Genomic DNA, 13793 nt, shown 5'->3' on the forward strand with positions numbered 1-13793 from the left:
CCTTGGGGGCACAACGGGCATTTGCACCTGCTTGTCCCTCGGGTCACTTTGGTATTACAGAAGGGACCCAGATGCTTGGGTGGCCTCTTCTGTAATACAGATCGCACAGAAACACATATAACGCTAGTGCTATTATCAGAGGGTGTTCCCTCATTTGCATGTAGGCCCAGGGCCATGCAAATGAAAGAATCACTTTTCATCTACTTCGTATTACCAACATAGGTGCAGAAGCAAACTTGCCTTTAGATGGTGCATTCTCAGTGTGCCTTCTAAAGGCAGCCCTCTTGAGGGATGAAAAAAAAGGTCCCATGGACCCCATAGACACCCCTTTGCAGGCAGGTGCAGTGAACCACTGCACCCTCCTGCAAAGGGTGCTCTAATCCCTCTGAAAAGTGCAGGTGGCTTGCTACCTGCACAGAGAAATACAGAGCAGCTTTTAAACAGCTGCTTAGTATTTCTCTTGAATGTACTGCTGGGTTGCGGGGGGGGCTCAAGCACGATTTCGCGGCTGCCCCAAGGGCCACACATTCTTCCTAATAGGACACAGTTTCCCTGTTTGCACCCGGTGCACCTGCTTTAAGTTGCACTCTGGCACAAACAACAAAAGTGCGCCCTATAGGTAATACAGGCCCAGGAGCATTCAGAGTTGCTGCTACAAGCATGATAGGAGTTTGGTGCTGAAGCACATGTTGGTGGTAGCCAGAAGAGATCTATGGCTGGACATTTTGAATGTGTCAGGACCTGGGGTTTGTTATCTGATTTTGCTCAGATAATTATTTGCAGTGAACAATGATCAAACAACAAGCTCCTCCTCTAGATAGAGTGGTCACATCCAGATAACTCAGTCACATGAATTCTGGTGACCTTCTACTTTCCTGGATTCTTCATATAGTGCCACCTCTTCATCTCAAGCACTTGTGCACAGTTCCATACATAAATGACACAAGTGAAAGCGGCCGTGATATAGATAGATATAAAAAACTGCCAAACAGTAACAAAGCTTTGACAAACGCATTTCGGTGCTCAGCTTTTATCATTGACAAAGCAGCCGGTGTCCTTTCGTCATTTAAATACAGAAGTTATTTTCATAAACTTAGCGCTCAATGGCCCATAAAATCACCTAAGCGACCACCTTAACCTGTACAAATGGCATAATAAGTTGCGTGTATTTGTTCAAAATATGGGTGTTCACCGATCAAAACCAAACAATCTACTCAATATTCATGATATATGAAATTTCTAATTCACGGATATTAGAAAAACTACATTTAAAGTGAACACACCAATCAAATAACATTTCAAAAACGTATCTACCGCCTTCCCAGTGGATGGCAGTTTGCCTCATGTTTCCAGAGTGCACTAGCTCTGGCGGGTGGAATATATATGGAACTTCAATCAGCCAGGGGTCGTGGTCTGCAATTCAGTGATGTAGCACGAGTCTAATTTTCTCACAATACGAATCGTGTCACCTCCCCTCATCTCTTGGGACCTGGTCATCGCGAACATTTTTATCATACTGTTATGCCTCATTTGAAAGTGTCTGGGCACTGGGTACGATTTATCCCCATTCTTAATCGCATGCATGTGTTCGAAAATTCTCTTTTTAGCTTCATGCACCGTTCTTCCTACATACTTCTTATCACATGGGCAAAGGAAACAATACACCACAAAACTGGAATTATAGTTCAACAATTTGTTGAGGAGTTTCCTCACTCGTTTCCTTGGCACTTCACTTTTGTGCTCAATTAACATGTTTTACAGCACATACAGGGGTAAAATCAAAATCCTTTGGCCAAACGTTTCGCTCTCTTAAAGTCACTGAAGTGGCTATGAACCAACATGTCCTTCGGTGATTTGCTCTTTTTATAGGTAACCTGTGGGGCAGAGATCATGCTACGATCTATTTCCAGGTCAGCCTTTATCATCTTCCAACTCCTTTTGAGAATCTTGTGAAGATGTGTAGGATCCACCAAAAAACTTGGGTTCAGCCTCACTGCATCATTATCCTGTCCTCTGCCTATAGCCCTCTGTAATAACTGTTGTCTATCAATGGAATGCACCTTTTCTACTGCCCGATTCAGTACCTTCCTGGAATAGCCTCTTTGATTGAATCTAGTCAGTGCATCCTTCTCTGCTTCAACATATTCAGTAGGTGATGAACAGTTGTGTTTAATACGCAGCAACTCAATCTGTATACTTGCCATCAGACTGAGAATGCTGGCATTTAGCATGCAATATAGAACTGCCAGCTGTCTGTTTACGATACAGCGTTGTATTTAACTGAATGCCCTGTACGTACACCAACAAATCCAGAAAAGGAATTGAAATCTCACTGCTGTGACTAGTGAAATGGAGATTCAAAGAATTATCATTCAATCTCTAAATATGCCTCACAGCTGCCTCACGTGTGCCCCTCCTTACTATAAAAAGATCATCAAGGTAATGCACCCATAGAATAACATTCTCCACTCAGTTGTCATTCTCCTCCACCCAGGCTATGTGCCTCTCCCATTAGCCCACAAATACATTTGCATAGCTGGGGAAAAGTATGTGCCCATCGTGCTCCCCTTTTGCTACTGGTATGATTGTCCTGCGAAAAGAAATATGTTATTATTCAAAACAGAATGCTATCAGTTCCAAGATCATGTGGTTATTTAAAAAAAAAAAAAAAAAAAAAAAAAAAAAAAAAAAAAACACTTCAGTGGTTGCCTCCTGCTCTTAGACCCTGTTTGTGGGAGATAAAAGCATATAGACTGGTCACATCTAAAGTTATCAGACAATTCTCTTCCTACTGGATACACTCTATGTCTTTCATAAAATCTGTAGTGTCCTTAAAGTAGAACTCAAGTCCTTCATGAAGGGAAACAAAATAGTCCACAAATATCAAGGCATTCTCCAGAAAGCTAGCTTAGATGATATCGAGCGCCCTGGTGGGACCCATTTTTCATTGAGTCTTCTGCAAGTGGTGGAAAGTTGGTACACGTCACCATCCTAGATGCCCAGGTGAGTCTACTTCAGCACAACAGCATTGCTGTCCAATGTCTTGAAAATTCAAACTTGTGTATATTTTACTACTTGGAGCTGAAAACTTTGAACTCTTTTATTCTGCGCTAATACTCAAGCTGACTCCTATTTTAACAGAGCAATCCCCTGCACTACATACTGCGTGAGGATGTAATAGTAGCATGATAGTGTATTGTATAGATGAGACTGAATTCTCAATGACATTGGAGAGAACTGACTATCAATTGTGAGAAAAGGATTAGGATTCAACCAAGGCTAGAGCCCTGATGAAGTCTTGTTGCATCTGTGATGAAAGGCGATGGCTCCATTTCATATTGATGTTACAAGGATAAAATTAAGATCACCATTTTTTTATTAAATTGCCACAAGGCTTTTGGGGTAGATGTGAGTATTATGTAATACATCTGGACCTCATTATCAAAATGAAACGTAAACCATAAGGTTTATCTGCACCATGAATGAATAATAAGAGATCATTACATGCTTTGATGTACACCTCCTATTTGTACACAAAATAGAGGAATGGCATATCAAACTGTTCACCGTGATCTCGGGTTCCTGTGTGAAATGAATCTTCAGTGGTTTTAGTTTCATCATGGTACAAATGCCTGGGTCTCAGTACACAGATAAATTAATTTACTGGTGAAGAGATCCTCCTGTTATTTAGTCTAGTTATGTATATAGGGTGAATTCACTTATGCAAATGTGGCCTCACACTACATGATAATTTTTTTTTCATAGCTGGTGTCTTTTCTGATCATTTGTATATTTAGAAGAAGAAAGGAGTGTGACGGTCCAAAAGCTAAAGTACATACTGCAGTAACTTTGCTACAATATTTTTACATACAGCCAGTGCAACAAAGGGATTCAAGGCTAAATATTTCAGTTTAATAGGATGTGGACATGTGTTTGGTATAACACATTAGTTTTCAGCATGCCTACTTTTGAGCATAATCTGTTGTAATGGATTCCAGTCTCATTCCATACTCACAACCATTATTCTAAAGCTGCTATGCTGATGTTCCTGCAGAGGCACTGATCCACAAGTGTGGCTAACTAATGTGTCCAGTCCTCGCAGAAGTCCTAATTTTAACAGTCTCGGGTGAACTTTTTTTGTTCCTTGAGATGCTGAAGAGCACTTACTCAGGCCTTAAATACTAGGTGTTTACCCGGAGTTCTGATTTGTTCCTTATTTATGGAGCAGGACCTCAGCTGAATTGCACATGGCTGCTTCCTGTCTCCGGCGGTATGGTGGGAATAAAAAAATAAATACCAAAAAAAAAAAACCCACACGGAATGGATTGTGGCCCAGAGTACTTGCCAGCGGCTGAGATTAATTTAGGCATCCACGCTATGAAGCATGAAGCCCTTCCATTTCTGCACTCTGCTGCACCGTCTAATGTGCAGGAGTGTAGCTTTAATTGGTGCAGCAGGCCCAGTGGCAAATGCCCCAGAGGCCTAAGGGGAACACTGAACCCTGATCTTTGCTATATTTTAGAATTTATCAGCAGCCAATGGGCCCTTTTCCTGCCCTGCACTAGGGCCCACGACTCAGTGGCTATGCTACTGCTGGTGTGCAGACATAGTAAACGCCTCTACTCTGCTATTTACACTGTAGTAATCTAATGACTTTCTAATTGCTGCAGAGTGAACACGCTTGCAAGTTACAGTGCTGCAAGTAAGGCCCACCACACTGGTACAGTGCTATTACATTTACACATTTAGCCTTTCACACATTGCTACATTCTAAGGGCCTCCTCACTGTTGAAGATTTTAAGTACAAGATTGCACATTACTGCTGAGATTTGTGTGCCCCTCTGTGGTGCAATATCGACTGCAGTGATCAAAGTCTCCCTTGTTGGTGTACAGTGTGAGGTGATGCAGGCTCTGTGCTAATTACACTGCAGCAATCTGAGGGAAATATATATATATATATATATATATATATATATATATATATATATTTCCTATTTACTCCCGACTCATCCAAGCAAGTTCATAGGCAGCCTTAATAGTTGCCATGAGCTATATTTTGAACGAGGCCTGCAGAACTATTTTTCCTCCCAGGATTTTTTTTCTGGGAGGGGCAAAGTGACCTTGGCCCCACACCCATAGTTGGCATCACTGCATCTGTGAATGTTTTCCTAAATGGCCTTCTTGAATGGCGAAATGCCATGCATGTATTCTTTGGTTTGTCATTATATCACAATATCATGCAATGCGAAAAGGCACCATGAATAAACATCTTTTGCTCACTCCTTGGCTGTTTGAGCACTCAGAGCTGCAAGGACTCGTGTTCAGCGATGCTTATAGACAACATGCATCGGCACTTTGAAGCTTCCACAGTCCACAAAGGAATACTTCATTAAAGTCCAGATTTTTTTCTTACCTTTCTAGTACATATAATCTCTTTTATTCAATTACAATGCGTTTTGATAGCGTAGGAGAACACAGGATTTACTAGCAAATGCTTAAATGTTGATAATATTTTAATTAAGCTCTACAGCTTTAGAACAGGCATAGCTATTAGCTATTGTGAAGCAGCCTTTAGTAAACTAGAGAACCATACCAGGACTGGGTTCTTCCTCTGAGAAGAGAACAATGCCAAAACTCCAGGAACAGACATCATCTGAAACACAAGAACAAGATGTAAAATGTAAAACTAGCCAAATGACATGCAGGCTAGAGATAGACATATTCCAGCAAACAGACCCCAAATTAGAAACCAAATGAATGATAGTTTGTTGCTCCCCAACCTCAGATCCTCTATAGGTGCAAACATAAAGAATAGGAAATAATGAGGAAGCAGGTATAAGAAGGGGTCGGTATCGGTCTCTCTGTGTCTCTCTCACACTCTCTCTCTCTCTGTCCAGTTTGGAACAGTAAAGGGTAGGGAACAGCTTGGCCCACCTAAAATATATTATATCTCTCCAGTCTACATATTGTTCGTTGAATATAAAAAATAAAAAAAATATTTACAACAGAATATTTTCAGTTATCGAATAATTTGGCATTGTGTCAAATTGCAAACCTCCAACATGTCTTGACCCAACTACAAGGGTGTGTTTGCTGAATGATTTAGAATATACCGAACAATGCCTTGTTGGATTCTTCAGAGCTTCTGTTTAAAGAGTATCCAGTTACATTCTTTTAAATAAATAATACATATTTGAAAATGTTGGTGGATAGACCTTAAAAAAAGTAGACTAAAGAAGCAGACAGATAACTTGATCTATTTATTCCCACATAGCAATCTTGAATCATATGAAAGAGGCCTATTCATCAAACATTGAAAGAACTAAAGAGAAATGTATGCACAACTTGTGTGTAAAACCTACTGGATTTCAGTGAGAAATTGGGTTGATGGTTGATTGGGGTGTGAGCTCTGGTCAAGCAACAGCTACAACCCCTTACGGGTGCACCGCAAAAAAGTCACAAAATTAACCTTTGCTTAACCCTGGGTAGCTTGGCACACAAAGTAGTCAGGCTTAACTTTGGAGGCAATGTGTAAAGTATTTATGCAGCAAACAAACAGTAATAAATTGAAAACATACGAAAAAATGTCAAAACAATTTAAATACATTTTAATACATTTGACATAAAAACGACAAAAATCCAATCAGTAGAACCTAGTTTATGAATTTTTAAAGTTTAAGATTCAATATAGCACCTAAGAGATAAGAGGGCCAACTGAAGACATCTGTGTGTGTGTGTATATATATATATATATATATATATATATATATATATATATATATATATATGCATTAACTAGAGAACAATTTTATATAATTAGGCTGTATCACTAGGCTTACACTGGCGAGTATTAGACATTACTTCAAATAAAATGTAACAGCATTTTTGTCAAAAAAGAATAATCCACAATAATAGGTCAACTAATTTAAAAGGTGCTTATATTTCATAATAGTGCAAACATATGATTGAAAATGATTTTTACTTCACCAGTGTAGCCTGTTGCAAACATTAACTTTCCAAATTATTTGTAAATTAAAAATACAAATATCAAAGACAAAACAAATGAGCAACATGAGTTAAATTGCTTAGTCTTCCAATTATTTGATATGTGGCTGTGTTCCTATTTTCAAAATTTAGTCCTCTGGAACAATTTCATATGTGGGACAAAGTAGTCTTCTAGTGTTTTAACCAGGTATACGTCACATATTATTGCTTTCAACTCAATTTGGTTCTGGGTGACTTCTCCAAAATAAATGGCAACATGTTTCAGTCCCTAGATTCTGGGACCCTTCAGGATAAAGGGGACGATGTGTAAGCCTATAGAGTGCAATATATCTATAAATCAGTCAGCGCACTGGACGATTGTATGAATGATAAACATAATTAGCACCTGCACCAGGAGACCAAACACTATATAGAAGCCCAATATAAACAAGATAACACGTGAAAGAATTCATGTTTTCTCATCTGACATCTGGTCGTGCTAACCTGGAGCAAAATCAAAAGTTAAGACCAACCACAACGGAGCACGTTGGGATAAAAAGTGGTTTGGGGCCAGTCAGTGCTTACATTTGGACTGAGAAAAATCTGAAGAGAAACATTTTGAAGGGAAAATGTCTGAGAAGGTAGAAGTTCAGAGGGGCAAGGCTGCCGATGTTGTCAAGGCGGGACCTTCATCACCGGATAGGCGAGGAGCGAAGCCTCCAAGAATAATTCTTACATCGTCGTTGAGATAGTCATTGAGATGGAGGTCGCAAATCTCCAGCAGGACAAACCAGAGGGCTGTAGCCAGAGACAGTTTCACCAGGTCTGATACCCCTTTAACGAAGGGCCGCAGAAATGGATTTGCTGATGCAGAGAAGGTGGTAGTGTGAGAACTGCAAAGTCAACCGGCGATGTACCTCGGGTGGATAGGCGAGCAGATTGGTCCCAGTATCCCCCTGCTTCTCTGAGCACTTTTTTCCCAAATTTTCTCTAAGTCCTCAGTTTTGGAAAATGACCATGTGGTCCAGGAGTGGATGGAGACCTCTTGGTGGATCAGTCTGGGTCCAGGTGCAGGTTCATGTTGGTGGGAGCCTGCTATGGACCTGTGGCTCTTAACAGGGGGCCAGAAAACAAGCCCTTTGAGTCTCTTCTGGTATTCCTGGGTGCAGGTGTGGATGCAGGGCTCAACAGCATGGCTGGCCTCTGAGGATTCAAAGCAGGTACCAGCCAGCAAAGCAGTCCTTTCAGGTACAGCAGCAGCCTGGCAGAGAGAACAGCATGTCACAGCAGCAGGCAGTCCTCAGAGTCCTTTCGCAGGTCTGTTAGTAAAATGAAGTGTGGGTCTGACAGCCCCATTTTTATACCCTGGTGTACTGCTCCTACAAGGTGGGAGAAGCTTCTGGAAAGGTTCTTCGAAGTTCTGAGAATTTTCTTCCGCCCCTGTCCTGGCACCAAGCAGACTGCACTACTAATATAGGGTTGTTATGCCTATTGTGAGGACACAGCCTACTCAGGTGGAAGTGGGGATGTGCTCTGCTCCACCATACCCTCGTTCTGCCTGTGGATGGCCCACTAAGGCTCAGCTACTCCCACTATTGTGTGATTGGGTGTTGCTGACAGATTTGGTGAATTTCTCCCAGTCATGTGACCCAAGACAGGCTGCAGACACGAAAGGTTGAGGGCAGGAAAATGCCATGTTTCTAAAAGTGGCAATTTCAAAATTGTAATGACCAATTCGACTTTACCATCAAAGAGGGTTTATCATTACAATTCCATTGGTACCAAACATGACATATAACTCCTCTCATTCAGGAATTACAGCTTATTAGATGTTATAAGGAATCCTCAATGTTATCCTAAGGAAGAGGAAGGCCTCACAGTAGACCAGAACATATAAAATTTAAAAGTACAAGTGCTCCCTTTTAATTACAAAGCATCTTCCCTATTTGCTACCTAGGGCCAACCTGAGGGGTGATGTGTATTAAAGAGGAGTTTAAAGCTTGGAAACGGGTTTTAAGGTTGCAATGGCAGGCCTGGAACATGTTTTGAAGTGGTATTTAAGTGGGTGGCACAATAAGTGCTGCAGCCCGATAGCAGCATTTAATTTACAGGCCCTGGGTATATGATATACCGGTCTATAATGGACTTATAAGTAAATTAAATATGCCAATCAGGTATATGACAATCAAATTATGTTTAGGGGAGTGAGCACAAGCTCTGTAGCAATGGTTAGCAGTGAAAGTGTGCAGAGTCCTAAGGCCAGCAGAAGCAAAAAAAAAATAAAAAAAAAAATAAAGGAGGGAAGCAGGCAAAAGGTTTGAGAGAAGACCGCCCTAAGGCTGACAGGTCTAACATGCTCTTCCCCCCTACCCTAGCTGAAAGTGGGGAGGACTACCCAACATCCTGGGAGTTCTCATCTCTCCTGGGAAGTACCATCCTAGAGATGACGGCTACAGGTTGCCCCTATGTCACGCTCCAAGGCATCAGTTTGTACTATAAATTCCTTGGAAGAAAAAAGAATAATAATAAATCAGGGGCTGTGAGCACAGAGCCTGCTTTAGGGAGTCAACTGCTTTCCGACAAGCCTCTGTCCAGATCACCTTTCCTGGAAGTCAGCTCAGGCAAGGGAGGAAACAATGGTGCTATATCCCTTGACAAACCTCCTGAAATCCCCTATGAGGCCCAGGAAGGCTCTCACCTTAGTTTGGATTTTTGGGAGCTCCCAGGTCAGAATGGTCTCTATTTTGGTCTGGAGGGGCTGCACCTTACCCATACCCACTAGGTGTCCCACATAGACCACAGACCCTTGAGCCTATCTGGCACTTACTATGCTTGATAGTCAGGCCTTCATTCTGCAGAGTCTGAAGCACTTCCTGGAGGTGAAAGACCTGGTACTTTTTGCTGCTACTGAAGGCAGGTATGACATCTAAGTACGCACCACTGAGGGCCACCAGACCTGCCAAAACCCAGTCCACCAGCCTCTGGAAGGTGGCAAGGGTGTTTTTCCAATCCAAAGGGCATCATTTAAAACTGAAAGCCTGCCCTCTGAGATGGAGAAGACTGTCCTCTCCTTAGCCCCTTCAGTTAAGGCAATCTTCCAGTAGGCTGGTCAGGTCAAAAATGCTCTGGAACTTGGCAGCCCTTAACCTATCAATGAGCTCAACAGCTATGGGGATGGCGTGAGCAATAGTCTTGCTGACTGAGATGAGCCCCCAGCTGTAGTTCACACGGAACCGAAGTTCTGGGGCAGTTTTTGATACTAGCACTACAGGGCTCGACCAGGGGCATCTGGAAGGCTCAATCACCCCAAACACCAATATCATAGAGGCTTCCTCCTTGATGCTGGCCCTCACTTTGTCAAGCATCCGGTATATTTTGTTTTTGGCAGAGGGCCGTATTCTGTATCAATGTCATGGTTACACAGATGTGTAAGCCCAGGAATGAGGGAAAACAGAGGCAAACTGCCCCAACAATTGACAACAGTCCCTTTGCTGTTCTTGGGTCAGGATAGGAGAGAGGTCAACGCCTTTTGCTACCCATCTTTCTCTTTTGATGAGAAGAGGTGAGGGAGAGGATCACTCTCCTCCTCATCATCATCATCATCATCATCAGATACCAGTAGCATGATGACAGACCTTTCAAAGTGGGGTTTGAGACAGCTGACATGGAAGACCTTTCAATGGTGTTTGGGGGCTTGAGATTCATAAAGTTGGTGGTATCCCCCCTTCCTTTCAACTATCTCATAAGGCCCAATCCAATGGTCTTGGCGGGCCCTGAGCTTCACTGGCTCCATCACCCACATTTTCAGCCCAGGCTGGAATGCCACAGGGGTAGCCAGCCATCTGGTCATATCAGTGTTTCATCACCTCCTGGCTGGCCTCCAAGTTCCCAGAAGCTTTCTTACAGATCTTCACCATATGGTTCCATAGAGCCAGCATGTAGCTAACCACATCCTTGGGAGGCTTCATGGGAGCTTGCTCCCACCCCTCCTTAACCAGTCTGAGAGGTCCCCTTACAAGGTGAATACACAGAAGCTCAAAGGGGCTAAATCTAACCCCCTTCTGTGGCACCTTCCTGCAAGTAAAGAACAGGCATGGTAAGAGGACATCCCACTTCCGCCTCACAGGCTTAGGCAGGCCCATAATGATGCCTTTAAGGGTCTTGTTGAATCCTTCAACAAGCAGATTTGTTTGTGGATCATAGGATGTGGAAAACATGTAAGTGACTCCACACTGACTGCATATAAGCAGAAAAAGTTGATGCCCCTGTCAGACACCACTACTTTGGTGAAACCCACTATGGTGAAAAATCTCCATAAGGGCCCCAGTCACCGCAGGTTTAGTCCTCAGAGGCATGGACTATGGGTATCTCATGACATGGTCTGCCAAGAACACTATAAACCTGTTGCTGTCTTGGGGTTCAGGGGCCCAATAATATTGATGCCTACCATTTCAAAGGCAGTGCTAAAACCATTAAGGGGCTCAGGAGAGCTTTTAGCTTTTTCCCTGTCTTCCCACTGGCCTGACAGATCAAGCAAGCCCTGCAGAATGTATCTGAGAAAATGTTCATCTTGGGCCAGTAAAAGCAGGGGACGAGTCTGAAAAGCCTAGCAAAGGCCTTGTCCTGCCACAAAAATCTTGTGAGCCAGCCCCAGTAGGAAGGCCCTGTAACATTAGGGAACTACCAGTGCCTATGTTGCCTCATCAGCTAGAAATCTTACCTTAATCTTCCTGCGTGTTTGATATGCAGACTCCAGTTAAGCCAGAATGCAGCAGCTAGACTAATGAGGAAAGTCCTGCCTTACCATCACAATCCCACTTTATGTAGGACATCTGCATTGGCTACCAGTTAAACAGCGCAATAAATGTAAAGCGTTGGCTTTCAGACCATTCCACAGTGAGACACGCACTATTTATCAAACAGACTGTCCCCATACACCAAAGAGTGGGTACTCGGATTCAACAATAGCCACTTCCTACGGATCCCACAATTCCAGAAGCCTCGGCACAGAGGCAGCTCCTTTACTGTTCTCACTGATAAATTATGGAACAATCTGTCACCTAATATGCGTAGGGTTGAGTCTCTGACAACCTTCAAAATGCATCTCAAAACCTGTTTTTTTTACAGTGTTTAGCTTCTATGTTACTCAGGCTGGCCTTATACTGCCTGCTAGAGTGCAGGGACATGTCTGTTTGTAGCAGCTGTGTGCTTTATCAAATGCTGATTGATTGACTGATTGATTACTTAATTGGCCCATGCCCAGGTGCCTTAGACTCACTATAGAAGAGATCATTCTCCCAACAGATGCAGCGATCTCCAGAGGTATCACCAGCTAACTGGCCTTCAGCCGGTTGCCTCACGCCCTATAGTGTTGGGCACTATCTCTATGCCTTAGAGAACTCTGTCCTGGCGGCTCCCCCTTCTGCTTGCCATCAGCAAGCTCATAGATGACCAAGGGATGCAAACTCCTCCCCAGTAGGCTCCAGGACCTCACCTACCTCCAATGGGAGGGGCTGGCTTCCCACACTCCTTGCCCTTTCCTCTCTTGGCAGCTGGCCAGGCCATTTTGTCCAGGCTCAAGACCTCCTCAACTCCCTTTCTGGTTAGCCATGGACCCGGTGGTCACATAAACCCACTCAGGCAAACCCAACATTCTCAGGTGTGACCAGAGTTCCTCTTCCTTCTGGGCAGTGTGCTCAACATACTTCCCTAGCAATCTACAGGCATGGGAGGGCTCAAAGCAACATTCAGAAGACTAGAGACCCCCGCCCCCCCCATTCAAAGGGAACTAGAGCCCATGGACAGTGGCTCTCCGGATTGTCTGCTACTAAAAGCTGGTGGAATGTATTGGAAATCATTTGCCCTGAGGACATCAGAGGGCACCTTAACCATTATACTGGCTCCTGTGTCCCTTAAAGCCTCCACCCTCTGATGGTGAACCACTGTCTATACATTACAGTATTGGAAGGCATGTGGGCCTTGGGCACCATCTCATCACCCAGGGACACTAGGGTAAGCTCACACACACACACACACACACACACACACACACACACACAGGGACTCCTCCTTTTCCTCTCCCTCTCTTTCTTCAGTTGACCACCCATTTGGAAGTTTTCCTCCTCCTCGCCCCCTCCCTGATGTCTTCTAGGAGACTCTGGTGCTGACCCAGAGGTTTGCCTCCTCCACAAGCTTCCTGGGGTCAGCCAGCTTGGTGTCGACCAGGTGTTAGAGCAGCTCTGTAAAACAGGTATTGAGCGTGTGCTCCCTCAAAATCAGTTTGTACAGCCCATTGAAATCATCTATCTTGCTGCTACTCATCCACCCAGTCAGTGCCTTGCTGGAATAATCTAAGAAGTCTACCCAGGACTGTTAGAGAGTTTGTGGCTCTTCCTGAAGCTTTGCCTGCCTCCTTTCCCAGGGGTTAACTCAAATTTAGAAAGAAAAAAAAAACCTTCATGGGACCTTACTTGATCTGGCCCTCTACCTCAGGTATCAGGAGTGTGTCCCTCCCCGCCTTGGGCATCTAACTCCACAAGATAAAGCTGCCCTCCCCCAACCCCCAGTACTCCTCTGGGACCTTGTGTACCCTCAGGGCCACTTCATAGGCTGAAAACCATTTATCTACATGATCTCCTACCAGATACTTGGGCACCAGGTCCTTGGGGGATGCAGACTATCACCTTTCCAGTAGGCACTGCTGATTCACTGCCACCATTACTGCTGGACTCTACTTGCTTGGCTTTGATGTCCAGCTCGCTCATGATTTTTCTTATGCTCCAACAGTAGTCTCTTTTTAGCCAAGGTCC

General features: G+C 43.6%; 1 protein-coding gene across 1 annotated transcript in view; it reads right to left on the reverse strand.

The window, feature by feature from the left end:
• LOC138300976 (uncharacterized) overlaps positions 1 to 13793 on the reverse strand; it is a 63966-nt gene that overhangs the window by 23137 nt on the left and 27036 nt on the right. The window contains exon 3 of the mRNA XM_069240960.1: positions 5594 to 5653. Within this exon, the coding sequence (XP_069097061.1) occupies positions 5594 to 5653 (60 nt within the window). The remainder of the gene's footprint in view (positions 1 to 5593; positions 5654 to 13793) is intronic.

This window comes from Pleurodeles waltl, chromosome 1_2 (assembly GCF_031143425.1).
Source record: "Pleurodeles waltl isolate 20211129_DDA chromosome 1_2, aPleWal1.hap1.20221129, whole genome shotgun sequence".
NCBI classification, from domain to species: domain Eukaryota; kingdom Metazoa; phylum Chordata; class Amphibia; order Caudata; family Salamandridae; genus Pleurodeles; species Pleurodeles waltl.